The sequence below is a fragment of the Rutidosis leptorrhynchoides genome, chromosome 3 (assembly GCF_046630445.1).
Source record: "Rutidosis leptorrhynchoides isolate AG116_Rl617_1_P2 chromosome 3, CSIRO_AGI_Rlap_v1, whole genome shotgun sequence".
NCBI classification, from domain to species: domain Eukaryota; kingdom Viridiplantae; phylum Streptophyta; class Magnoliopsida; order Asterales; family Asteraceae; genus Rutidosis; species Rutidosis leptorrhynchoides.
The window spans coordinates 667,054,695-667,081,712 of record NC_092335.1 but is presented as its reverse complement, the minus strand read 5'-3'; the positions used below and the strand labels follow the sequence as shown (position 1 = coordinate 667,081,712).

General features: G+C 33.9%; 1 protein-coding gene across 1 annotated transcript; it reads right to left on the bottom strand.

Annotated features, from left to right (window-relative positions):
• Positions 1-17,476: 17,476 nt before the first annotated feature.
• LOC139899300 (uncharacterized) lies at positions 17,477-25,323 on the bottom strand. Its single transcript, XM_071882126.1, has 4 exons — positions 25,054-25,323; positions 18,497-18,603; positions 18,074-18,388; positions 17,477-17,976 (listed from the first exon to the last, which is right to left on the bottom strand). The coding sequence occupies exons 1-4, from the start codon at positions 25,275-25,277 to the stop codon at positions 17,696-17,698; spliced, it is 927 nt and encodes a 308-aa protein (XP_071738227.1). The 5' UTR covers positions 25,278-25,323; the 3' UTR covers positions 17,477-17,695.
• Positions 25,324-27,018: the final 1,695 nt, after the last annotated feature.

Below are 27,018 nucleotides of genomic sequence, written 5' to 3'. Positions count from 1 at the left end.
TTGTTGTAAATGCTAGAAAGGATTGATGATATGTGTTTAGTTGTATTCCTCGCTAAATTACCTTTCCAACGATGTATGGTATGCGTTTTAAGTGTTTACGGTTCATTAGTCATGTTAGATTGAAGTTTGGTTCGAGACTTGATCATTTAAGACAGACCAGGAATCAGACACAGAGTAGTGCCGCGACGCGGCCCTCCTTGGTCGCGGCGCGGTATTAGGCGTGTTCAAATTTCTTTTCAACTTGACACTTTTACGAAAAATTCTAACTATGCTACGCACCTCTGATTACCATGTAACTTGTTCTAACATGCTTATTTATGAATAATTAACATAGAAAAATAGTTCGGGACCCGACCCGAACGTGTTGACTTTTTCGTTGACTTGGACTTGACCAACGTTGACTTTTATTCAAACCTAACCGAATACTTATGCAATCATTCTAACGTGCCTTTATACTTGTATCTTGCATGAAACTTGACTATGTGACTCACATGCTATATTAATCGAGTCGTAACGAGCCATAGGACTAATTGAACACTTTGACCGACCGTGTTTACCGATATCGATACAACCTATTTGTCTAGGTCGAGACTAGCATTCGTTCTTGCATACGTTTACTTGGGAAGTACATTTACATTCGTGCACTCAAGGTGAGATCATAGTCCCACTTTTCAACAACTTTTATTCTTTTAAATCGTGGGCTGAGAAACATATACATTGTATACATTTTATACTTTCATACTTATATACTTTGAATACGAATACGAAAGCAAAGATACTTGAATACAAATACGAATACAAAGATACGTACGAGTTAGAACAAAAGTCCTCAATCCAATTATCATTAGTTTCACTTGCAGGGTGTAAGTGTAAGCGAGTAATTATGTTGTGTGGCCATACGGGTTTAACGAACCCTCATTCAGACGGTTCGCTACCGTTAGTGAATGAAATGTAATTTCAACAAGGTATAGTATAAGTTCTAACACTAAATTCAAAATTCAGAGGGAAGATTCAGCTAAGTCTTGATAATTGGGTGCTCGTGATACAAATGACATTTTTGGAAATGTAAACGTTTTGGATAATCAATTCATATTAAACGTTGTGGTTCAATACAAAAATACTTATTAAATCTATGATTTCACCAACGTTTTCGTGGACAGATTCTCTATGTTTTTCTCAGGTCTTGAATGCTTAGTGATACATGCTTCCGCTCACTTTTGATACTTGCTTGGATGTCGAGTATACATGCATATATGGAGCGTCTTTTTGACTTACTTTTAAATCGTGTCGCATAGGTTTCATTTGTACTTTTAATGTTGTAATGTAACTAGTCGATGTACTACTTTTGTAAACCTTGAAACATACTTACATTTGAAATGAATGCGACATATTTTGGGTCAAACGTTGTTTTAAAGACTTATGACCACGTAACGGGACCTAAGTAGACGGCGCCGTCAAATGACGATTTTGTCGGGTCACTACATAAGCCAATGTCACTAGAACAATAATTACTATTAAAGATGACTTAGTGATTAATTAAGGCTAAATGAAGAACAATGCTTTCAAGTGTAACTAGTAAAGACTTGTAATCCTAAAATACACTTAGATACATTTAGGATGGTCACCAAGTCCCAACTAGAGATTGCTCTTCCCTTGTGTATGTGTTGGACATTAATGTGTGCTTACACATTAATCATGCAATATGTTATATTGCAAGTAAGCTTGCTAAAAGCTTAAATTATAAGCTGTGCAAATGTCTATATAATTAATCTTATAGTAACTGTCTCTTGCTATGTGTGAGTATTACTTGCTACTTGCTAATATGTTTAATACTCATAAATTTGTCAACTTAATTAATATGCTTGCTATGTGCTTACTAGGTATAATACTAGGATTCAAGTAACTAGCCTACTCCAATGAATTAAGTGTAAAATGGTTCACAATGGAATTATAGTCAATTGCTTATTTGGTCTTGTCTAAGTAAAAAGTTGTGATTGCTTATTCAAGTATGACTTAACTTTGATGTCTCTACACACTTAATGATTATCTTAAGACATCATTCAATTAATCTCTACATAATCTTAATGTAACGACCCGACAAAATCGTCATCGATGGCGCCGTTAACTTAGGTCCCGTTACGTGGTCATAGTCCCTAAATGAGACGCGTTTGACCAAAATTATGTCTCATTCATTTGAAACGTGTATTACTTGCAAAGTTTTAGGTAAACCAAACGGTTCGACAACAAGTAAGTTTACAAAAGTTATAAAGTATAAATGAAATAATTTGCGACATAATATAAGTTGTAAATCTCAAATGCTATCAATAGCGTATGTATGTATGTATGTATGCTTGACCCCAAGCAAGTATAAGAATACGCGAAAGCATGTATTAAGTAGCCAAGTATGAACCAGAGAAAACATATAGAAAACTGTCAACGAAAAACGTTGGTGAAATCATAGGTGTATTTGTAAAGTATGTTTTTGAACCACAATATTTAGTATCAAAGCGTATACATCCCAAAAGATGTTGCTTGTATCACGAACACCCAATTACCAAAGCTTAACTGAATCTTACCTCTGCATAATAGTGTTAGAACCTACACTATATCCCAAAAATACGTTTCATTCATCCGAATGAGGGTTCGTCAAACCTGTATGGTCACACAACATAAGTTCTCGCTTACACCCTACAAGTGTAACTAATGATAATTGGACTTGAGGATTTTTGTTCTAACTCGTACGTATCTTTGCTTTCGTATTTGTGTTCAAAGTATAAAAGTATGAAAGTATAAAATGTATACAATGTATATGTTTCTCAACCCACGATTTAAAAGTATAAAAGTTGTTGAAAAGGTGGGACTATGATCTCACCTTAAGTGCACGAGTATAAAGGTACTTCACAAAGTAAACGTGTGCATGAAAGTTGCTTAGCCTTGACCTAATCAAGTAAGTTGTATCAATTAACTGGTTACGACACAAGATCGAGTGAAATGTGTTCAATTAGTCCTATGGCTCGTTACGACTCGATTAAATAGCATGTGAATCACGTTGTCAAGTTTCATGCAAGAATCAAGTATACAAGAAGATTAGAACGGTTTAAATAAGTATTGGTAAAGTTTGAACAAAAGTCAACTTTGGTCAAATCAAAGTCAACGAAAAAGTCAACATGTTCGGGTCGGGTCTCGGACAATTTTTCTGAGGTTTTTAATCATATATAAGCATGTTGGCCAAGTTTCATGTTAATCGGGGGTGCGTAGCATAGTTAGAATTAAACGAAAATGTGCATTTTTGGACATTCGGGGCCCGGAGCGGCGCTCCAAGACCCTGAGCGGCGCTCAGACTATCTGTTCAGCAAAATCTGGGCAGTTTGAACACTTAGTGCACGGCTCCAACTTCAAACAACCATAACTAATGAACCGTAAACATTCAAAACACGTATCTTATATCGTTGGAAAGGTATTTTGACGAGGAATACAACTAAATACATTTTATTACACAAAAACATCATTTACAATAACAAAAACCTCGTCGAATGATCGTTATTTAACGTTTCAAGCTCAAAAATGCAAATGGTGATTCGGGAATGCAACTAAACACTTACTAACAACATTTCATAGCATTCAATGCATTAAAAATCCATTTTAAAGTTCATCAAACCCTAACCAAGAATCATGAATTCATCAATTTTGTTTGTGAAGTTTTTCTGAATCAACCAACATACCAAAACGAAGCTAATGAAGCTAGTAACACATTTAATACATGAACTTTAATATTTAAACAACATTTAATCATCCAAAACTCAAGATTAAACAAACCCATTTTTCATATTCGAGCTAGTTACTCAAAACAACAAATCGAGCAAACCAAACACATATTCATGTTAGACTTGAGCCATAGACACTAACTAACACCATTTCAAGTCTATAAAACGAATTTGAGAAATCTAGAGTTTTTAGAAACTTTACCCCAAGTAGTGAAATTGGTACCAAAATGTAGATGATGAAGAGAGGATTCCAAAAGTACGATTTGTTTTGATGTTTGCTTCCTCGAAATGATTTAGATGATGATTCTTTGTATGATGAGGTTGAGAGAAAATGGTGGAAGTATTAAGAAAAAAGAAAAAGAAAGAGGTGGATAATGAATGGTGGAGATGGTGGGTTGACTAGTTGACCTAGTCAACTAGTTTGCCCACTAGACAACTTTGGTCCCTCAAGTTTAGAATCGGGTGCGTGAATTAACCAAACGAATTAATTTAAATACGCGAGAATAAACGGGAGATGTTATAATCGAATAACGGAAATATTAAGAACGTTAGTTGACGAAAGATATGAATTTAGATAACGAAAGATATTATCAAAAAAAAAAGACGTCGTTAAAAATAAATTTAACAGAAAAATGCGGGATGTTACATTACCTACACCTTAAAAGAAATTTCTTCCCGAAATTTAGTTGGAAGTAGTAGTTGTTGATTCTTCCTGGAGACCTTGCGTTGCAAATTCTACGAATGAGTGAGGATACTCCCTTGGGCATTTCAACGAACTTTGATAGTCGGGATTTTACGTTGGTTTCACGATCCCTAATTTCAACCGGTTCTCCTAGGAAGTGAAGTTTGTCATCGATAGCAAGTTCATCAAAAGAAATAACAAGTTCTTGTTCGGCAAGACACTTCTTTAAGTTGATACACGAAATGTAGGATGAACGGAGCTTAATTGAGTCGGGAGATCGAAACGGTAAGCAACGGGTACAAAATGCTTCAAGATTTCAAAAGGATTAAAATATCGTGGATTTAGCTTTCTACGTTTCCCCAAAACGGATTACACCTTTTCAAGGTGCGACTATTAATATTACGCGGTCACTCACTTGGAATTCGATAGGTTTACGTCTAACATCGGTATAGCTCTTTCGACGACTATGGGTCGTGTTGGGTCTTTCTTGAATATGGATAAATTTTCTCGGTCGCTCATGAATAATTTCGGACACGGTGAATTGATTATAGTTTACTTGGTTCGACAAAAGGAGAATGACGTTTTCGGTCATATAAGGTTTCAAAAGGTGTGACGTTAAGACTCGCATGATAACTATTATAGTAAAGAATTTGGCTAAGGATAAAAATACAAGTTCGTATTATGTTCTCCAAGGTTTGAATCGTATGTTTGCTTGGTCCGTCGGTTTGTGGATGATACGCGGTACTCATGTTTAAACGTGTTCCCAAGGCTTTTTGTAAGTCTAGAAGTGAAACGAGCATCTCGATCTGAAACGAGGTACATTTCCTTAAGATATATTTGAACAAGTTTTCTTTTCTCAAGAAATTCGCGCCGCGTAAGACTTGTCGGTTTCTAAAAACGTTTGTTTGAGCAAGTTTCTTATCGGGTTTTGAAAATGTTCGTTAGGACTATTCACCCTCGTGGTGAATACTAGTATAACGTGAAGAGTCGCTCCCTCCATTGAGAATTTAGAATAAAGATTTCCTTATACGGAAGTACGAATTTAATGCGAGAGAAGTTTCTGCCTCGATGTGAGCATATCAAGCATATTGTAGTTCGTCGATAAAACTGTGCGAAAACGAGATAGTATACACGTGTAACATATGTTTGAAGTCGAAAGAATTTATCATTCATTCGGGAGCATAGATATGGTTCGACAATAATATAAGGTGTGTTCCTGGTATTGTTGTTATCAATATTCTCGGAGTTTTCGGATGTCCAACAAGAAAAATGAAGTCATGTACATGGCACATGGTGGTGATTAGGTTGATCGAGTCCAATCACCATCACGAGTCATTAGAACTTTGGTATGTCTTACCATAATATAACCACATTGATCGAGTGTCGTTATATTACGCTAACTCATACCTCCATTCCCACATCACTCCATAGAATCAAGTTTGTGTAATCGTGGAGTTTTAAAATGAACAAACTGTAACGACGTCTCTAACGTGACTCATATTGAATTGAAAGAACTTGTGCAACTCTAAAGAAGCGTTTCCCGAGGGAAGTGTATAAATGATTGTTCACGTCAATGCAGTTCAAGTCAAACAATAATGCCTTTAGGCACGAAAAGAGTAACGAATTATGATAACGAGTAGTACGCAACCGTAGTGATAAGTAGTGATGATGATACTCACCTAGGGTAGTGATGGTAGTAACAAGAAATGGTAGATAGTGAAGAACACCGGTGTAACATCGGTAGTGGCTAGTGATTGCCATAATGGTGGAAACTTCACAGCGCTCGTGGATAGTAAGCCGAGACGGTGGCGAATAACAACCGAGGAGACAGAGTTCCCGAACTAGTGCGACTAATGAAGTCGTCGTCATCCTTACGCGTATGAATCATGAATTTACGTGTGTTACCAGAAAGTGGCAGAATACGGATTCGTATGATGAAAGCTTGGTACCATTAAGAAGTTTGCCTAAGAATGATTCAAGTAAAAATGCACAAGTAGTCAAGTAAGTGCTATCTATAGCAAATGCAAGTCAGAATGCAATGATTAACTATTCGATTGTAATCTAGATTCACTAATGCGTCCTAACGACTCTGTCAGACACACTAATGCACATCCTAGATCCCTACAACCAACGCTCTGATACCATCTGTAACGACCCGACAAAATCGTCATTGACGGCGCCGTTAACTTAGGTCCCGTTACGTGGTCATAGTCCCTAAATGAGACGCGTTTGACCAAAATTATGTTGCATTCATTTGAACTGTGTATGTGATGTTAAAGCGAAGGTGTATGAAATAGTTATTATTTTACTACAAAATACGATGAAATATTATACGATTTACACAAGTTTTGATTATTTATTTATAGAATAGATATACCTAAACATTTCTACAACACTTATAGACAGTGTACCTAATCGTAGAGTAGTGTAGTTTTTAATAAGTCCGGTTCGTTCCACAAGGAGCTAGCCAAGTTTAACGCTATATTTTTTTTAAAAAATATAAATATATATATATATATATATCTATATATATATATATATATATATATATATATATATATATATATATATATATATATATATATAAGTACTATTATTATTATTATAAAACGGGGGTTTTACCGTTTAATGATCGGTTTGTCGATTTTATATTTTTAGGCGTGAAGATAAATGACGATAAATAAAATGCGTAAAATAAATAACGATAAATAAAATGCGATATATAAAATTGCGAGTAATAAAATAACGGTAAATAAAAGTACAATTAAATACGAAATAAAAGTATTATGCTTATTTATACTTCCGTAATCATGATGTTTGACGTTTTGATTTTAATTTATTATCCTGGGTTAATTGTGATTTGTCCTGGTTTATTTGAAACCTATCTGGTCTTTGTCCATAATAGTCCATCGGTCATAATTATAAAATGCTCGTCAAATTAACCTTATTCCCGAAGTCAAATATTCCAACTAATTAGGGATTCGAACTGTAACAATGTTTTAATACTTTGTTTAATGAATACACCAGGTTATCGACTGCGTGCAATCCAAGGTTTTAATACTTTGTTAACAACTACACCAATTATCGTTGTATGTAATCCACTCTTGTTTTAATGAAATATGAATATTAATTTATCCAATTGATCAGTTTGAATAATCAATTACCCAACTCGAATAATTAATTAAATGATTGTAAAGGATGTCGTATAAATGTCACTAAATAGGACATTCATAATCATTTAATAATTATTAGATTAACTAATTTGAAGATAGGTTCGACAGATTCCAATAAGTTGTCGCTCAATTAGACAATACCCCCCATCTATTAATAGACCATGGTCCAATGTCCACAAGTGTCGGTCTTTTGTCCAAATCCTAATTATGGTACAAAGCCCAATTACCCCGTCTTAATATTTAGCCCAACATCACGATTACTTCGATTTAAATAAGCATAATAATAACTTAGTTACAAGACATTAATTTAAAAAGGAATAACATAGCTTACATTGGTGATTAATCGCGTAGCGGTACACGGAAAGAGTTCCGACTTAAAACCAGTAAAACATTTCTTACAATAACTCAACTAAACCATAACTTTATTATTAAAATTAACTTAAATTAAAATTATAATATATATATTAAGTTTACAGAGGAAGAAAGAAAAAATGGTCTCTAAAACTCGTCTAAATTCGTTCCAATTTATAGACCTGACCTGATCCTGAGGCCCATGCGATCGCATGGCTCCTCAGTGTTATTCCCATGCAATCGCATGGCCATCCTGGCCATGCCACATTTGTCAATTAAAACGTGGGCTGCTCGATTTATATAATATATAATATAATATATATAATTATATATAATTATATATATATATTATATTATATTCTTGTACATAGTAGAATTGTAATTTTAGCTCCGTTGCGTCGTACATTGATACTCGGTTTATGTCTCAGTTTCGGATTTTCGAACGTCTTTTCGTACGCGTAGATAACTTGTACTTTGCATTCCGTGGCTCGTACTCTTGTAAATTTTAGACGTTTCTCATCAATAAATAGAACCATTTGGATTGTATCTTGTACATTTGAACTTTTTGGTCATTTACGTCTTCAAATCTTCATTTGCGTCTTTAGTCTTCGCACTTATTTAATATAAATAAATATTGCTTAAAAATAGAACAATTGCAACAAAAAGCTTGTCTTTTTTGATGGATAATGCTATGAAATATATGTTTGTTTTTAGCATTATCAGCATGAGTTGCAAAGTTTTAGGTAAACCAAACGGTTCGATAACAAGTAAGTTTACAAAAGTTATAAAGTATAAATGAAATAATTTGCGACATAATATAAGTTGTAAATCTCGAATGCTATCAATAGCGTATGTATGTATGTATGTATGCTTGACCCCAAGCAAGTATAAAAATACGCGGAAGCATGTATCAAGTAGCCAAGTATGAACCTGAGAAAACATATAGAAAACTGTCAACGAAAAACGTTGGTGAAATCGTAGGTGTATTTGTAAAGTATGTTTTTGAACCACAAGATTTAGTATCAAAGCGTATACATCCCAAAAGATGTTGTTTGTATCACGAGTACCCAATTACCAAAGCTTAACTGAATCTTACCTCTGCATAATAGTGTTAGAACCTACACTATATCCCGAAAATACGTTTCATTCATCCGAATGAGGGTTCGTCAAACCCGTATGGCCACACAACATAAGTTATCGCTTACACCCTACAAATGTAACTAATGATAATTGGACTTGAGGATTTTTGTTTTAACTCGTACGTATCTTTGCTTTTGTATTTGTGTTCAAAGTATAAAAGTATGAAAGTATAAAATGTATACAATGTATATGTTTTTCAGCCCACGGTTTAAAAGTATAAAAGTTGTTGAAAAGGTGGGACTATGATCTCACCTTGAGTGCACGAGTATAAAGGTACTTCACAAAGTAAACGTGTGCATGAAAGTTGCTTAGCCTTGACCTAATCAAGTAAGTTGTATCAATTAACCGGTTACGATACAAGGTCGGGTGAAATGTGTTCAATTAGTCCCATGGCTCGTTACGACTCGATTAAATAGCATGTGAATCACGTTGTCAAGTTTCATGCAAGAATCAAGTATACAAGAAGATTAGAATGGTTTAAACAAGTATTGGTAATTTGAACAAAAGTCAACTTTGGTCAAGTCAAAGTCAACGAAAAAGTCAACATGTTCGGGTCGGGTCTCGGACAATTTTTATGAGGTTTTTAATCATATATAAGCATGTTGGTCAAGTTTCATGTTAATCGGGGGTGCGTAGCATAGTTAGAATTAAACAAAATGTGCATTTTTGGACAGCCGGGGCCCGAAGCGGCGCTCCAAGACCCTGAGCGGCGCTCAGACTATCTGTTCAGCAAAATCTGGGCAGTTTGAACACTTAGTGCACGACTCCAACTTCAAACAACCATAACTAATGAACCGTAAACATTCAAAACACGTATCTTATATCGTTGGAAAGGTATTTTGACGAGGAATACAACTAAACACATTTCATTACACAAAAACATCATTTACAATAACAAAAACCTCGTCAAATGATCGTTATTTAACGTTTCAAGCTAAAAAATGCAAACGGTGATTCGAAAATCCAATTTATGCATACGATATGCCGTTTCGAAGGTAATTAAGTATACATTGCAACTAAACACTTACTAACAACATTTCATAGCATTCAATGCATCAAAATTCATTTTAAAGCTCATCAAACCCTAACCAAGAATCATGAATTCATCAATTTTGTTTGTGAAGTTTTTCTAAATCAACCAACATACCAAAACGAAGCTAATGAAGCTAGTAACACATTTAATACATGAACTTTAACATTTAAACAACATTTAATCATCCAAAACTCAAGATTAAACAAACCCATTTTTCATATTCGAGCTAGTTACTCAAAACAACAAATCGAGCAAACCAAACACATATTCATGTTAGACTTGAGCCATAGACACTAACTAACACCATTTCAAGTCTATAAAACGAATTTGAGAAATCTAGAGTTTTTAGAAACTTTACCCCAAGTAGTGAAATTGGTACCAAAATATAGATGATGAAGAGAGGATTCCAAAAGTACGATTTGTTTTGATGTTTGCTTCCTTGAAATGATTTAGATGATGATTCTTTGTATGATGAGTTTGAGAGAAAATGGTGAAAGTATTAAGAGAAAAGAAAAAGAAACAGGTGGATAATGAATGGTGGAGATGGTGGGTTGACTAGTTGACCTAGTCAACTAGTTTGCCCACTAGACAACTTTGGTCCCTCAAGTTTAGAAGCGGGTGCGTGAATTAACCAAACGAATTAATTTAAATACGCGAGAATAAACGGGAGATGTTATAATCAAATAACGGAAATATTAAGAACGTTCGTTGACGAAAGATACGAATTTAGATAACGAAAGATATTATCAAAAAAAAAAGATGGCATTAAAAATAAATTTAACGAAAAAATGCGGGATGTTACACTTAAAATGAACATGACTTGTGATTAATTGAAACTATGAAGTTAGTGACATATTGACTAGTCTTTAGAATTGAACCAAATGATTAATGTGACTAACTAAGTCATGATTAATGTTTGGTTAACCACTATTGGAGTGTACGTCACTTTCACTCAATAAGACCAAATCTCTCACACTTAATGCATATAGTACTTGTATAGGATGTTGGATTTCTTTTGCAGGTGCTAGATAGAGTAAAGGTTCCAAAATGTGGTGTTCAAATCTCAGTTAAACATTCATACAATGGATACATATTTTGGACTGGAGCACGCATGGTCGAACCACGGTCGACCGTGCTGGAAACCGTGTGACAACGGCTGTTTTTTGAATCCTACTATAAAAGGCAAGCATTGAAGAGCATTTGAAGCTGACCCTCTTGCATATTTTAAAAACTTATTTTCAGAGATCACAAGGGCTCTAATTACTACTCAAATGTGATCAAGCAAGAGAAGATTCTACGATCTTATAGATATAGAATTTGGTTGTTGCAGACTTACTTATTAAAATCATTAATCTTGTGAGTTTACTTAGTGTAATGTATGTCCTAGTATAGTCTTAGGATCATCATTGCAAAGTGTATAAGTCTTGTAACTTCAATTAAGAGAAGCATAGGCTAGCTTAGTGATCTACTTCCTTAAAGGGACATAAGAAGTTGATTAATCTCATTTGAATATTAATACTTGTCCAAGGTGAAGACAAGTTGATCTAGGTTGGAGTTGATCTTTTAAAGGGATAGGAAGATTAAGTTTGTTGTCTACCAAGGAAGTTGAAGACTTGTAAATCGGATCTCCACCGGGTTTGGAGAAAAGTGCTTAGTGAAGTAACAAATCCCGATTAGTGTAATCGGGGAGTGGATTAAGGTGGATTAGTTAACATCCACCCGAACCACTATAAATCCGTGTGTCCATGTTCTTTACATTACTTCATTCATCATCTTGAACATATACACTACACACATCAAGTTTGAGTTGAATTGGTTGATCATAGTTAATCGAATTATGTTTCATTCTCATCATATACATGAAACATAATCTATGTTTTAATGTTATGTTATTAATATTATACATACGCAAACATTGCAAATATATATATATATATATATATATATATATATATATATATATATATATATATATATATATATATATATATATATTAATAATAGTATATTATAACTAATCTATAAACTCTTATAAATCAAGGGATTAAATCCAATGTGTCGACACCTCCTTAATCGTGCCTATGTGTCATCCAACATGTCTTTCGATCATTGGTCAATTTTTTAATCCGTGATGACATGATAACCCGCCTAAATCAAATTTGAATTCAAAATTACAATTAGAATTTAATATCCATCCTTAATCTCGGCAGTTACGATCTAATATTTTCAATCTCACATTAATTCAACCTAAATATATTCAACTTTCTCTTCCAAAAACCGTTCAAAAAAATAAAACTGCTCAATCATTTCCTTTTAGTTTTACGCTCTCATCAATCAAAAATCAAATTCATCAAAAAATCATCTTCTTTGTGGTTTCGTGAATCCTTCTGATTGATACATAAACAACGACCATTCATATATTATGAATTATCAGACGCCCTTTTTAGAACCAAAAAAACCCTAAAAGAACGACGATTCAATTCATCTTCATCTAAGGTTTCCGAATAAAATCGATTGGCTTGGCCGATTGTTATGATTTATACATCAACAACATCACCATCTATCACGAACAAATCGTTGAAGAAACCACGAAGCATTCATCCAGAAAAAATTAAAGCGTAAGTAACTTTTGTATAGCTTCGTTTTCGATTACAAAGCTGATTGCTTCGTTTTCGATTTGAATTCAATATTGTTTTTGTTTACATTAACCTTTGTTCAGATTTGCACGTTAATATATGTTTCTTGCATGAATTTTTGAACCCAAATTTTGATTTGCTATTTTTGTTTTAGTTATGTGTGTATATATTGCAAATACGATTGAGTTAATCTACTTTTACCTTAAAAGAGAGTTTTTATTAGCTAATAAATCTGTACAAAACCTCCTTTAAAACCCTTAGATCAACAAAAGACATTAATCTACCCTTTAATCTAATGGTTCATATTCATCCTCTTTCATTATTAGCTAATAAATCAAACAACCTTAATCATCTGCCTAAAATACCCCTAAAATGGAAAAACAAAGGAGCTCCTAACAAAATTAGGGGTTTCATTCTACATTCTAATTCGATTTGTATAGAAGACCACGAAGTTGAAAAGAAAACCTCTCACCCTCCCTCTGAAATTGATCTCTCTGACGAATCAAAGCCCATTCGGATTGAACCCTAGAAATTGGATTGATTTAATCAAGCTATGGAATCTGAATATAACAACATCATCGATTGTAGTAGAATCACGAAGACGTTCGACTATAGCAGAAGCATCACGACATTCAATCGACAATCGCATCTTCGAGGTTCAACAATTAACGGTAAGCTTTAATTTAAGATTTTCTGTTCTGGTTATGAATTTGAGTTTGAGGAAAAGTAGCAGGTTTTATTATTTTATTTGTTATTATTTATATTTATTTCGTATATGTGATTTGCTACGATATTGAATTCGAATTTCGGATTTTTTAACAATTACATAATAATAAATCCGTTCAAGTGGAACCCATATGCTCCCCTTTTAAATTAAGGTCTTACTTTATAGATAGTTGAGAGTGCTATTCTTCAAATCTGAAGAAAAAAAGATTAAATTTTTATGCCTTATAAATACGGTGGAAGATGAGATTTTGGTACCTACACTAATTACTTGATATATAATTTGATATCTCAGGTGGCAACCTCATTAAAATTATGTTACTGTCTTCTTCTTCAATTTGGTTCATCGTTATTCACCTGGCATGAAACCAGAGCATTGTTGAGCAGCAACAGAATATAGCTGCCAAAATTGAAGAAATTTGAAGGTATGACTTTAAGCAGGAATCTTATTATATACACAATAGATTGCTAATTTCACATTGTTACAATTATTATTAACTGTCCTTATATTCAACTTTCAGTATGTAGCCAATGCGGAGTTTGTAATTTGAACCTATTCATGTTAAATCAGTCAATTTGGGTTATGAATTTTTATTAACGGTCCAAATTTTTACGATAAAAACTTTAACTAATAAGAGAATTTGATGCTTCTTCCGTTATTGTTGTATAGAAGTAGCAATTTCGACCCATTATTAATAAATGCGTCTTTTTCGTATTAAATGTGTCGAATTTGGTTTTTTTAATCTTAATCACTACTGGTAACATAAAAGGGATATTTAAAAAATATATCATATGACTAGGAATAAGATGTTTTTTTTTTTCAGTATGTGATGTTTTAAGTGGCGTTTTATTCTCTACTTTTGTACTTTGCAACATTAATCGGGACACAAATTGTTGCAGCTCACGAGGTTAGTTCTATTTTTATTCTCTACTTTTGTACTTTGCAACATTAATCGGGACACAAATTGTTGCAGCTCACAAGGTTGGTTCTACTTGTTGCACTCTGAATTTGTCTTATATCTTGCTAGCAGAGGTGGCAAAATATGGAAATCTAAAAAAGATGTGGCCGACTTTTCACCGATATTCTCACTTTTCTTAAGTTTGACTGACTTTGACCTTTTCTGTCAAATAAATCTGAAAGGTAAATATATTTATATTTACATTTTGTCCTTGTATGTTAAGCTCAAAAAAGTGTTGTATTGTTACAGGCTTGTGTGTCACTTGAAGAAGACTATATGTCTCGTGTTAACTTAATTGTATTGCAAAAAAGTCATCACATGCGTTTTTTTCAGTGAATCATGGCGATCGTGCAAGCAACTGATAATAGTGGCATTATTCTTCATGGTCTATATTATTACTTTTGTTTAACTTTTAATGTTTAACTTTGAATCTTGAAGTAGTCTTTTTGTAGCTTTAAAAAAAATAGTCTTTTTGTATGAAAATATTGTTTAGTAATTTGTAAGAGTACTAAACTATTTATGCTTTATATTTGCATTTATTATTTTTAAGTGTCAAATATTCTATTGTAACTAATAGTCTTGTTTTAACTTCGAAGTGTCGTAAAGTACCGACGGTTGCATACTTGCATCAATGGATTAGCTATGAACTAGTTGTGGACCCCTCGCTTCGTGCCGGAGGCTCCATTTTGAATGCGAGTTAAAAAAAAGATTTAATCTATTTTGTAAAAAAGAATTTTTTTCGACATCTAACATTGAAGGGTTGTTCCTTTTGTGAAAGTTGTTTTTTTTGTTGATTTATTTTGTAAAAAAGAATGTTTTTCGACATCTTTTAGTAGCATTGAAGGGTTGTTCAAATTATGAAAGTTGCCTCTTTTATAGTTGAGGAAGAAAAAAAAAAGTTAGTTGATTTTTTTGTAAAAAAAGTATTTTTTTTTTTTTTTACATCTTTTGGTAACATTGAAGGGTTAGTTCGTTTACGAAAGCTGCTTATTTTATCGTTGGGGAGGAAAAAAAGGTGAAATGATGAAAATACCCATGATTACTATTGGTAAATAGTGAAACAGTGTTTTGTCTATTAGTATATATATAAATACACCAAGGTGTTGTAATTTAGTGATGGATAACAACTTTTGTAGCTTAATTCTCAACTATAGATTATTAAAGAAGAAATGAGGAAGTAAGAATTATTATTGAAGAATTGTATCCTCAATATCCTTACAACTGATTGATATTTATAATACTAAAATTTTACTATACATCCGTGTCTTTAATGATATATGTTAGGTAAAATAGTAATAAAATTTGAATTCATGTGAAAATTGGCATCCACCTTCTTTGACTTTAGTATCATAACACTCCCCCTTGAATGTCAATTTATTTTCATTAGATATCAACTAGTACTGCCTCGTTAAAAACCTTGCTAAAGAAAATCCAGTGAAAAAAAACTTTAGCTAAGGGAAAAAGAGTGCAGTATAGAGTTATCTCCCCCTCAAGTAGACGTTGTTGAGCTGTTACATCTTTTGAACATGCCTCATGCCAATATTGTGAACGTGTGTTCTGGAAATAGCAGTTGGGAGTGCTTTGGTGAAAAGATCGGCAGAGTTTTTGCTTGATTGAACATATCTCATTTCAATCGGGTTGTCCTTAATGAGATCTTGAGTGTATGAGAAGAATCTAGGAGGTATGTGTTTTGTTCGGTCATTTTTGATATACCCTTCTTTCATCTGTGCTATGCAAGCTGCATTATCTTCATATATAGTTGTTGGACTTTTATCGCGTTCTAGTCCACAAGAATCAGTAATGATTTGTGTCATTGATCTCAACCAAACACATTTTCGAGTAGTTTCATATAATGCAATCACTTCGTCATGATTTGATGATGTTGCAACAAGTGTTTGTTTTAAGAATGTCATGATTTTGTGGTACCTCCATTTAGGAATACATACCGAGTTTGAGATTTATCTTTATGAGGATTTGATGAATGACCTGCATATACATAATCAACCAAATCTTGTTTTAAAGCGTTAAAATAAAATAATTTTAAATCAGCAGTTCTTCAAGGGTATCAAAATATCTGCTTGATCCCATTTCAACCAAACCTTGTCAACAAATTAACTGCAAAAGAAATGTCAGGTCTTGTACAATTTGTAAAATACATAATAGCCCCAATTGCACTAAAATATGAAACTTCTGATCCGTTAAGATCTTCATGATCTTCACAGTGATGAAATGGATCAGTGATCTAACAACTATATGAGTACTTTTTGCCTTGTTCATACTGAAAACGTTTTAAAATATTTTGTATATAAGTTGTTTGATGTACAAATAAACCATTAGGCATATGCTTAATACCAAGACAATACTTGATTTTTCCGAGATCTTTCATTTCAAATTCTTTTTTTTTTAGAAATTGAATGGCTTCATGAATCTCTTTATTTGTACCTATGATGTTAAGATTATAGACATAAACAACTTACAATCACATATCCGGACATTATTTTCTTAATAAGAACACATGTGCAAATAAGATTATTTGTATACCCTTTTTCTTATCAAGTAATCACTTAATCGGTTATACCATTTTATCAACCCATATAAAAATCTTTGTGATTTAATGGAATACATTTTCTTGTGTTTTGCATTAGATGCTTCTGATACCTTAAACCCTTCATGTATATTCATGTATATATCACTATCAAGTGATCCATTTAAATAAGTATCAATAACATCCATTAGATGCATTTCTAAATCTTCAGAAATTACCAGGCTGATTAAGTAATTTCATCCATAACTGGAGAATAAGTTTGAACATTATCCGCTTCCAATTTGACATTATTCAGAAATTCACGAGCGACAAAAACTGCAACATAAACAAAGAGTTAGCAAAGTTTTAATATAAGTCTCAAACAAAATATAAAAAAAATAAAAATTTCTTACCCTTTTCATCTCTACCAACAGTTGACCCACTAGCTTCATCATGACCACTAGCACTAGCTTTTGTATCCTTAGTAGCCAACCATGTTGGAAATAAACCTAAGACATTACTAGGCCCTTCAAAATCAGAATCATGTACTATAGGAGCAGCAGCATTTGAGACTTTTGTTTCCATCTTAGATGTGACTGGAAACAAATCTAGAAGTACACTATCATGTGTTGGGACTTTATTTTTATTCCCAGCAGCTGGCACATCATTTGTGACTTTTGTTTCCATCTTAGATGTGACTGGAAACAGATTTAGAAGACACCGCCATGTGTTGGGACTTCATTTTTTTTTACAGCAGCTGGCACATCAACATTTTCAGCATCTGCAGCTTCTGCTGCTTCCGTAAGCCAAGACACCAAACTGATCAGCCCTTTAAATCCAGCCGCTTTAGTGTCGAGAACAAATTCGTATGCACCAGCGTGATATAATGCTGTGTTGATAGAATAAATCATATTCATACACTTATCCACAGATGCAACGGACTTTTTGAAAGACTTCTTTGCTAAAAGCAAAGACTTATGTAAATCAATCTCTGCAATGAAAAGTCAAAAATCACAGTAAATGTAAATAACAATCATAAAAAAAGGTTGTTTCGCAACTTTTAGTCAAAATTATAGACAAAAAGATACCTGAGACAGCAACTTTCTCATCTGTGTCAGTTAGAACTTTATTCTCTTCTATAAGAGCAACACTTATATTGATCTTACTAGCCTTTACTTGAAATTCTTTATCCAAAGCTTTGAACTGCTTCTTACAACCGTTTATCAATGTTTTTACCTTTCCACTGCTACTCTCAACAAATGCATCCACATAACCAACTTGTTCATTTAGTGTTTCATTAATAGAAAACATCTTGTACAGACAACTTTCAGCTGATTTCACAGAATTGTAGAATGAAGTATTCGCTAGAATCATAGAAGCCTTAAGGTAGGTAGCATCAAAGCCTATAGTCATGTTAAACAAAACAAATATCGTACATTACAGTCAATTTAAATAATAACATAATAATGCATAAAAAATATATGTTTCAATAATTGGAAATATACGATTACCTCTATCCTTAACGGAAGAATTATCGACCTCCATTGGGTCTTTTCCTTTGTTTTTTGCAGCAGCAGTTTCCTTCGTTTTATCCATTGTTTTTAACCAATTAATGGTCCTGAAACAGAAAATTGACATATATATTCAATAGATACACATATAAACATTATCATAAATCAACTCATATACATAGAGACATATAAATAGACATGCATATATATATATCTACATAAATACATAAACACAAAACCTAAGCATGAACATACACAAAACCTAAGCATTAACTTTCAAAACTAATTTCTTTCAAATCGGATGTAAAAATATTTGATGAATATAATCATCAAAATACAGTTCATATACATATAAGACACATATATGTATAAATAACATATACATATCGATCTATATAAGCTCTATAGACACATACACACTATCAATTCTAACAGATCACTATCTATCTACACACTTTGATAAATAACTTCTAACAGATCAGATGAATCAAACATGAAGATATACAAAGCAATATATAATTACAAACTTTCAAAAATAATTTAAGATCAGATGTCATAAGATTTGATGAATACGACACATGTTGATAAAAGCACAAAATTGATAAAAGCATATTAATGCCTTCTATCAAAATACATGAACATAAGCTATTACTTGAATCGGAATTAGTAAGCACGAAATTGATAAAAAGCAGATTAATGCCTTCTATCGAACATGTTGGAAGCTTCAACGAGCCCAACACACCCACTATAGAGGACCTAGGTTATACTCACTCACTAGACCAACACTTTGACGTTGGTTAGCCTTTAATTTTATGAATCCTTAGTGCACAATAATAGTGAGGCGACAGTGTCGACCATATATAATTCAGGCGGTATAACCGACCATATATCACTTAGGCGGCAGAGCCGACCATATAATAAGAACAACAAAAGTGCACTAAGAACTTAAACACAAAATTAAGGCTTGATCGGGAAACTTAACAAAAACACTTATATTAATACAAAATACAATTATAATATTACTTACTTACAAGTTTTTCCTCTCTACTCACACTCTTCTCTCACTTCTTACTTCTTCTCTACTTCTCAACTCACTCTTTTCACAACTTCCTCACAACTCTCACAACTTACTTCACTTACTCACACCTTACACACAAATGAAATCAACACCCATATTTATACTACTCAATGAAAACTTCTACACACTAGATTTTTCCATGGATAAATATCTAGATATTTTTACCATATAAAAATATCTAGATTTTTTCATTTTAACATCTAGATTTTTCTTCATATATATATTAATATCTAGATATTTCTTTTACATTTTAATATCTAGATATTTATATACATTACTAATTCCATATTATCTAAATTTGCATTGTATTTTAACACTCCCCCTCAATGCAAATTTTCTTCCAATGATGTCTTGCAGACCATTCCAAGTGCTTCTCTGAATTTTGTAAACTTTGGTTTACTTAGGCTCTTGGTGAATATATCTGCAACTTGTTCATCTGTCTTTGTTGGCACCATCTTGATCTCCCCTTCAAAGACCTTCTCGCGAACATAGTGATAGTGTACTTCTATATGTTTTGTTCTTGCGTGAAAGACTGGATTCTCTGCTAGACGTATAGCTGATAGGTTATCACAGAAAAGCTCTACTTGATAGTCTGTTGATTGATGAAGATCTTCCATTAGTTGTTTCAACCATGTAATTTCTTGTGTTGCTGATGATGTCGATCGATATTCTGCTTCGGTGCTTGATAAGGATACAGTTGGTTGTCTCTTGCTGCACCATGATATTACTCCCGATCCAAGACTAAACATGTATCCAGTTGTTGATCATCGTGTATCATAGTCTCCAGCGTAATCAGCGTCACAATATCCAGTCACGTGACATTCTTTTGTTTTCTTGTACAAAATGCCAAAGTTAATAGTGCCTTTAACATACCTTAAGATGCGTCGTACAACATCAAGGTGAGGCTTCTTCGGATTGCTCATGTATCGACTAACCACTCCAACTGCATAAGATATATCTGGCCGGCTTAGTGTGAGATAAATAAGACTTCCGACCATCTTTCGATACATGGTAACATCTTGAAGACTTTTTCCTTCATCTGCTCGTAGTTTTGTATTCGGATCCACGGAGTTGAGATAGGTTTGCAATTAAGCATTCCGTACTTTTGTAAAAGATCTCGCGCATATTTCTGTTGTCCCAGAAATAATCCTTCTCTTTTCTGCTCTATTTCGAGTCCAAGAAAATGTTTGAGTTCTCCAAGCTCCTTCATATGAAATCTGATAGACAGATTCTCTCTTGTTCTTTGGATCTCCTCATAGTGATCTCCCGTGATGATTAAGTCATCCACATATACTAGCAATATGGCTAGTTTTCCTTGATCTTGTTTCACAAATAAACTAGAATTTGAAGGAGCAACTGTGAAACCACTTTGTACTAAGAACTCGCTAATCTTCCCGTACCAAGCTCTTGGAGCCTGCTTCAAACCGTATAGTGCTTTCTTTAATTTGCAGACATGCTCAGGATGGATCTTGTTCTCTAAGCCTCTTGGTTGCTCCATATAAATGTCTTTGTCAAGTTCTCCATGTAAGAAAGCGTTCTTGACATCCATCTGCCACAACTTTCAAGATTTGCTAGCGGCTAAAGCTAGTAGAGCTCGAATTGTTGTGATCTTCGCCACTGGACTAAACGTTTCTTCATAATCTAGCCCATATTGTTGAGAAAAACCTCTAGCAACAAGTCAAGCTTTATACCTTTCAACGGAGCCATCTGATCGAGTCTTCACCTTGTAAACCCATTTACAAGATATTGGTTTTACATCTTTTGGCTTTGGAACTAAACTCCATGTCTGGTTTTCTTTTAGTGCATTAATTTCTTCTTTCATCGCTTTCTGCCATTCTTGACTTTGTGCTGCTTCTTCATAAGTGGAAGGCTCAATAGGTATTGATTCATCCACATGAGCAGAATTGGCATACCTCTGATTAGGTTGCCTCGGCCTTGTTGATCTCCGTAATTCTTGCACATGCTCCTCGGCATCCATTTGGCTTGGACGAACCTCTTCGGATGTAGATTGATGTACCCCAGTTTTCCAAGGACTCGTTTCCTTAGAGTACGATCCATCTCCTTCTTTAATTGGATCCGATATGTGCTCTTTATGTTCTTCTTTCTCTTCTGGAACTTCTTCAAATCCATGAGATTCTAGAAGCTCTATCTTTTGAGGTGACCACCATGAAGAAGCTTCATCAAATACCACATTTCTTGAAGTATGACACTTTCCAGTATTTGGATCACAACATCTCCATCCTTTTCTTGATTCATCATAACCGACAAAAATGCACCGAATTGCCTTCTTATCAAATTTGCTTCGTAGATGATCTGGTACGAAGACATAACATACACATCCAAAAACCTTGAGATGGTTGACGGTTGGCTTGATCTTCCATAATCTTTCATATGGTGAAATATATCCCAACTTTGTTTGTGGGAGTCTGTTAATCACGTACGACGCCGTCCTCATACATTCGGCCCAAAATCTTCCTGGTACATTCTTACCATGAAGCATACTTCGACAAGTTTCAGCAAGGTGACGATTCTTGCGTTCTGCCACTCCATTCTGTTGTGGAGTATTTGGGCAAGTTAATTGCCTTCTGATCTTGTGCTTCTCAAGATAGATATTGAACTCGGTTGATAAATATTCTCCTCCATTATCTGTGCGTAAGCATCGAATCTTATAATTGAGCTCACTTTCTATCTTCTTCTTGAACTCTTTAAACTTCAGAAAAGTCTCTTGACTTTTCTTTCATGAAGTAAACCCACACATACCTTGAGAAGTCATCAATGAATGTCACCATATACTTCATACCTCCAAGTGATGTTTGTTTTACTGGGCCAAAGACGTCTGAGTGTATGAGCTCTAGTGGTGTCTTGGACTGATGTTGTGACTCCTTGAATGGCAATTGGTGAGCTTTGCCAAATTGACATCCAACACATATTGTATCTATTCGGATATCAATTTGAGGAAGCCCATTTACTACGTGTTTCACCATCATCTCCTTTAACTTGTTGTAGCCCACATGCCCAAGACGTTCATGTCAAAGATCAGCCGTCTCATTTTTTCGAGTCTTATCCACATATGCTGTTTCAGCAGATAGTACATAGACCGACTCTATTCTTCTTCCTTGCATAATTGGATTGCCAACCACCTTCACTCTCTTGAATACGGACACATCTTCTGGTCCAAAGAGCACATAGTTCCCTTCTGCTGTTAATTGTGGTACTGACAGTAAATTCTTCTTTAGGCCAGGGACAAGATACACCTTCCCGAGTTGGAGCTTATGAGAGTCGCCTTCACTTGGAATTATTGTCTTTCCAATGTGAGAAATAGACAACCTTGAATTGTTGGCTGTCAACACGACTTTCTTTCCTTTGTAATCCTCCATTTCTTGCAGCTTCGTCCCATCGTTGGTCATATGATTTGAGCACCCAGAATCGATGATCCAATCATCTTTGTAGTTTATTTTTGACTTTAAAGTTGTTGTAAGAGCTTGATCATCTATGTCAGCTTCAACAGAGAGTCCAGCTTCTGCATCCCATGTTTCCCCATTAATGGTTGCTTCGAATGTGACCTCTTTCTTCTCATCTCTTGCGGCGGACACATTTCCTTCGAAAGTTCGCCTTCTGGGGAATCTACAATCTCGAGCAAAATGACCCTTCTTGCCACAATTGAAGCATTCACCATTCTTTCTCTTATCATTTTTCCCGTATTGTTGGCGATGGTCTCTTCTTCCTTGTTGAGCTCCCCCTGAAGCGTTGCCTTTTGATTTTGGGTGACCCTTCCACCCATATGTCTTACTTTCTATCATCGCCTCTTGTCTTCGAGATGTTGCTTTCTTCTTATTGGTGAAAAGTGCATCTTCTCCGTCTTTTATGGTTACTTCATTCATCTGCTTGGCTAATGCCTCTTGATTAGCCAATAGATTCTCCAGCTCTATTAATGATGGTTGAGTAGGCCATCCTCTCACAGCGGCTATAAATCCATTATACTCGGATCTTAAGCCATGGATGATAATTCTCTTCATCCTTGCATCACTCACTTTCTCTTCAGGAGCAAGCTGAGATATCTCACGGCAAATAGATTTCACCTTGGTGAAATACTGGGAAATAGACAAACTTCCTTGTGAGATACCTGCGAGCTCATTTTCCAAGAGCTGGAGGCGTGCTTCATTCTTCTTTGAAAATAACTTGTCAAAAGTTTCCCAAGCTGCCTTCGGTGTTTTCTCGTCACGGATGTGCTCCAATAGATCCTCCTCGATTGTAGTCTTCAGTATAAATAAAGCCTTTTCGGCCTTAATGTTTCATTTTCTCAAGGCTTCGGCATTTTCTTTCGGTGGAGGCATTGTGTCACTACCAGCAACTATTTCCCATAAATCCTGTCCTTGTAGGTAAGATTCTATACAAGTTCGCCAATAACCATAGTTATGGTTATTGAGACTCTTGATTCCACTGCTCGTACTAGCAAGATCTGCCATCATGACGTCCAACGTCCAATAAGCTTGGTCCCTGACCGATGAGCTTTCACAGTTCCTAACTGTGCTCCGACAGAATCTCCCTTAGAGCCTTGGTGAAAACAAGTCGATGTAAACGTTCAACGTTTACCGATTTCCTCCACTAGAAATGGTCCCGAACGACCCGCTCTGATACCAATTGTTGGAAGCTTAAACGAGCCCAACACACCCACTATAGAGGACCTAGTTTATACTCACTCACTAGACCAACACTTTGACGTTGGTTAGCCTTTAATTTTATGAATCCTTAGTGCACAATAATAGTGAGGCGACAGTGTCGACCATATATAATTCAGGCGGTATAACCGACCATATATCACTTAGACGGCAGAGCCGACCATATAATAAGAACAACAAAAGTGCACTAAGAACTTAAACACAAAATTAAAGCTTGATCGGGAAACTTAACAAAAACGCTTATATTAATACAAAATACAATTACAATATTACTTACTTACAAGTTTTTCTTCTCTACTCACACTCTTCTCCCACTTCTTACTTCTTCTCTACTTCTCAACTCACTCTTTTCACAACTTCCTCACAACTCTCACAACTTACTTCACTTACTCACACCTTACACACAAATGAAATCAACACCCATATTTATAATACTCCATGGAAACTTCTACACACTAGATTTTTCCATGGATAAATATCTAGATATTTTTATCACATAAAAATATCTAGATTTTTTCATTTTAACATCTAGATTTTTCTTCATATATATATTAATATCTAGATATTTCTTTTACATTTTAATATCTAGATATTTATATACATTACTAATTCCATATTATCTAAATTTGCATTGTATTTTAACAGAACATACATATGCAAAAAATACATGAACATAAGTATCTATAGAGTTTCGAAATAAATATCAGTCAAATCAGAAAAAATCATGCATGAATCAACATATAAATAGTATTTAACGAAGCTATTACTTAAATCAAAATTAGGTTTGAGTTAGTTAGTACTTATGAATGAGAGAACACCTGAAGAAAAGAAGAGATTGATTGAAGCAAGGAGAGAATTGATGCCTTCTACAGTAATTTGGGTAGAAATGATATGTATTAATAATATATATACAAGTGAGAGACTTTGGCGGTGAAATTTGGGGAAATTTGGAAAATGAAATTTGAAATTTGGAAATGTTGCTCTTAGTGAAAAATATCCAGAACCATCTGGAAAAATTACGCATATACGAACGGATGGAGACGGGAGCATATAAAAAGGCATTTGAAAAGACAAAAATATCCTTTTAAAAAATAAAATAATGACATAAAAGAGAATGACTTGGTCTTTATTTAAATAAATAAATAAGTTAATCTTTTAAACAAAAAAGATTGATTTATAAGGCAATAGATCTTTTAATTTTTTAAGCTTAGGAAAATCTAGACGATTATAAAGATTTTGAATTGTTATCCCAACAGCTTAAAATTAATGAAAACTTAACATAGCATATCGTCAATGAAATAAATACAATACATTGTAATTGTAATTGTAATTAAAACAAAAAATAAGTTAAGAAAAAAGAAGCATCAAAATTATAAATAATTAATGAATTCAAAAGTTTTTTGCTTTTAAAACTTCATTAGATAGATTCAAGATAATTGAAAGTACATATTTTTGCCAAGTTAACTCATCTTTTAAACGAATTGACATGATTTAGATGTATGCAAAGATATAAAAACAAAACTTGCACTAGAACAACAATTACTCAACAGTAAAAAATCGAAATATCAGCACACAAAAAAAACAATAAGTTTGATGCATATGATAAAAATTTTGTCTTTTTATGTTTTTCGATCTAAAAAACTTCAGATCTATTGCAAATAGATCTTTGAGTTTTCGAATCGATATGTAACAAAGACATCATTCAGACAAATAACAAAATAGAAAAGGAAAAAAAAAAAAAAAGGAAAGGAAAGAAAGTAAGAAACTGATGGAGAGAAGATGTGGATGTAGTGTGATTTGAAAAAAATGAAGCAGGTGATGTAGATGTAGAAATTGATAGAAAAAATGAAGATGTGGATGTAGATGTGCGAAGAAACCCTACGTTCGGTTACCCTAGTCCCATGAGGCCCAATGGTAATTTAGTTAATGGGCCTATGAAAGCAAATGCGGGAGCCTTCTTTGTTTATTTTTACATTTATATTTATATTATATTATATTATATTATATTTATATTTATATTGTTATTATTATTATTATTAATTATTAATTATTAATATTAATATTAATTATAATTATAATTATTAATATTTTAAATTAAACTAAAAGTAGAAGATACATGGAGTATATGACTTTTTTATTAACCCGAAGCAACACCGATTGCGTTTCCCAATCTGATATTAACGTCAGCTCATTTTCCCATATTTCGATTCAAATTTCAATCATATACGCAGAGTCGGAGCCAGAAAATTTGATGAATGGTGTCAAAAAATAATATTTATTACTCCTTATATATTAAAAGTGGTGGCCACTTACGTCGTTTCAGTTATATCGAATTGTCGTTTTAAGTTTGCGTTCACATTACAAACGGTCCCTCAACTTCGGCTATATTTCCACAACAGCCCTTTAAGTTTACACTTTTTCAGGAGTAAATAGTGTAAATAGATAATTTTATAAAAATAAAAGAAACTAATTCCACCCGAATTTATAACGGGTCCTATCTACTTGCTTGGTGCGAGTTAAATTTTTCCGAGACCACCGTTCAACTCGAAAAAATATTACCAACCCAACGGGACTAACTATACGCGAAACGGACACATCTCAAAAAACGCTAAACACAACGACAACCCGTATCTTGCCGCTCGCCGCGAGTTAAATTTTTTCGACATGAGCGTCATACTCGAAATAATTTTATGAACAAAACGATAAAAAGTACGTTTGAAACAGACACTTTTTAAGAAACGCTAAAAACAATGACAGCCCGTATC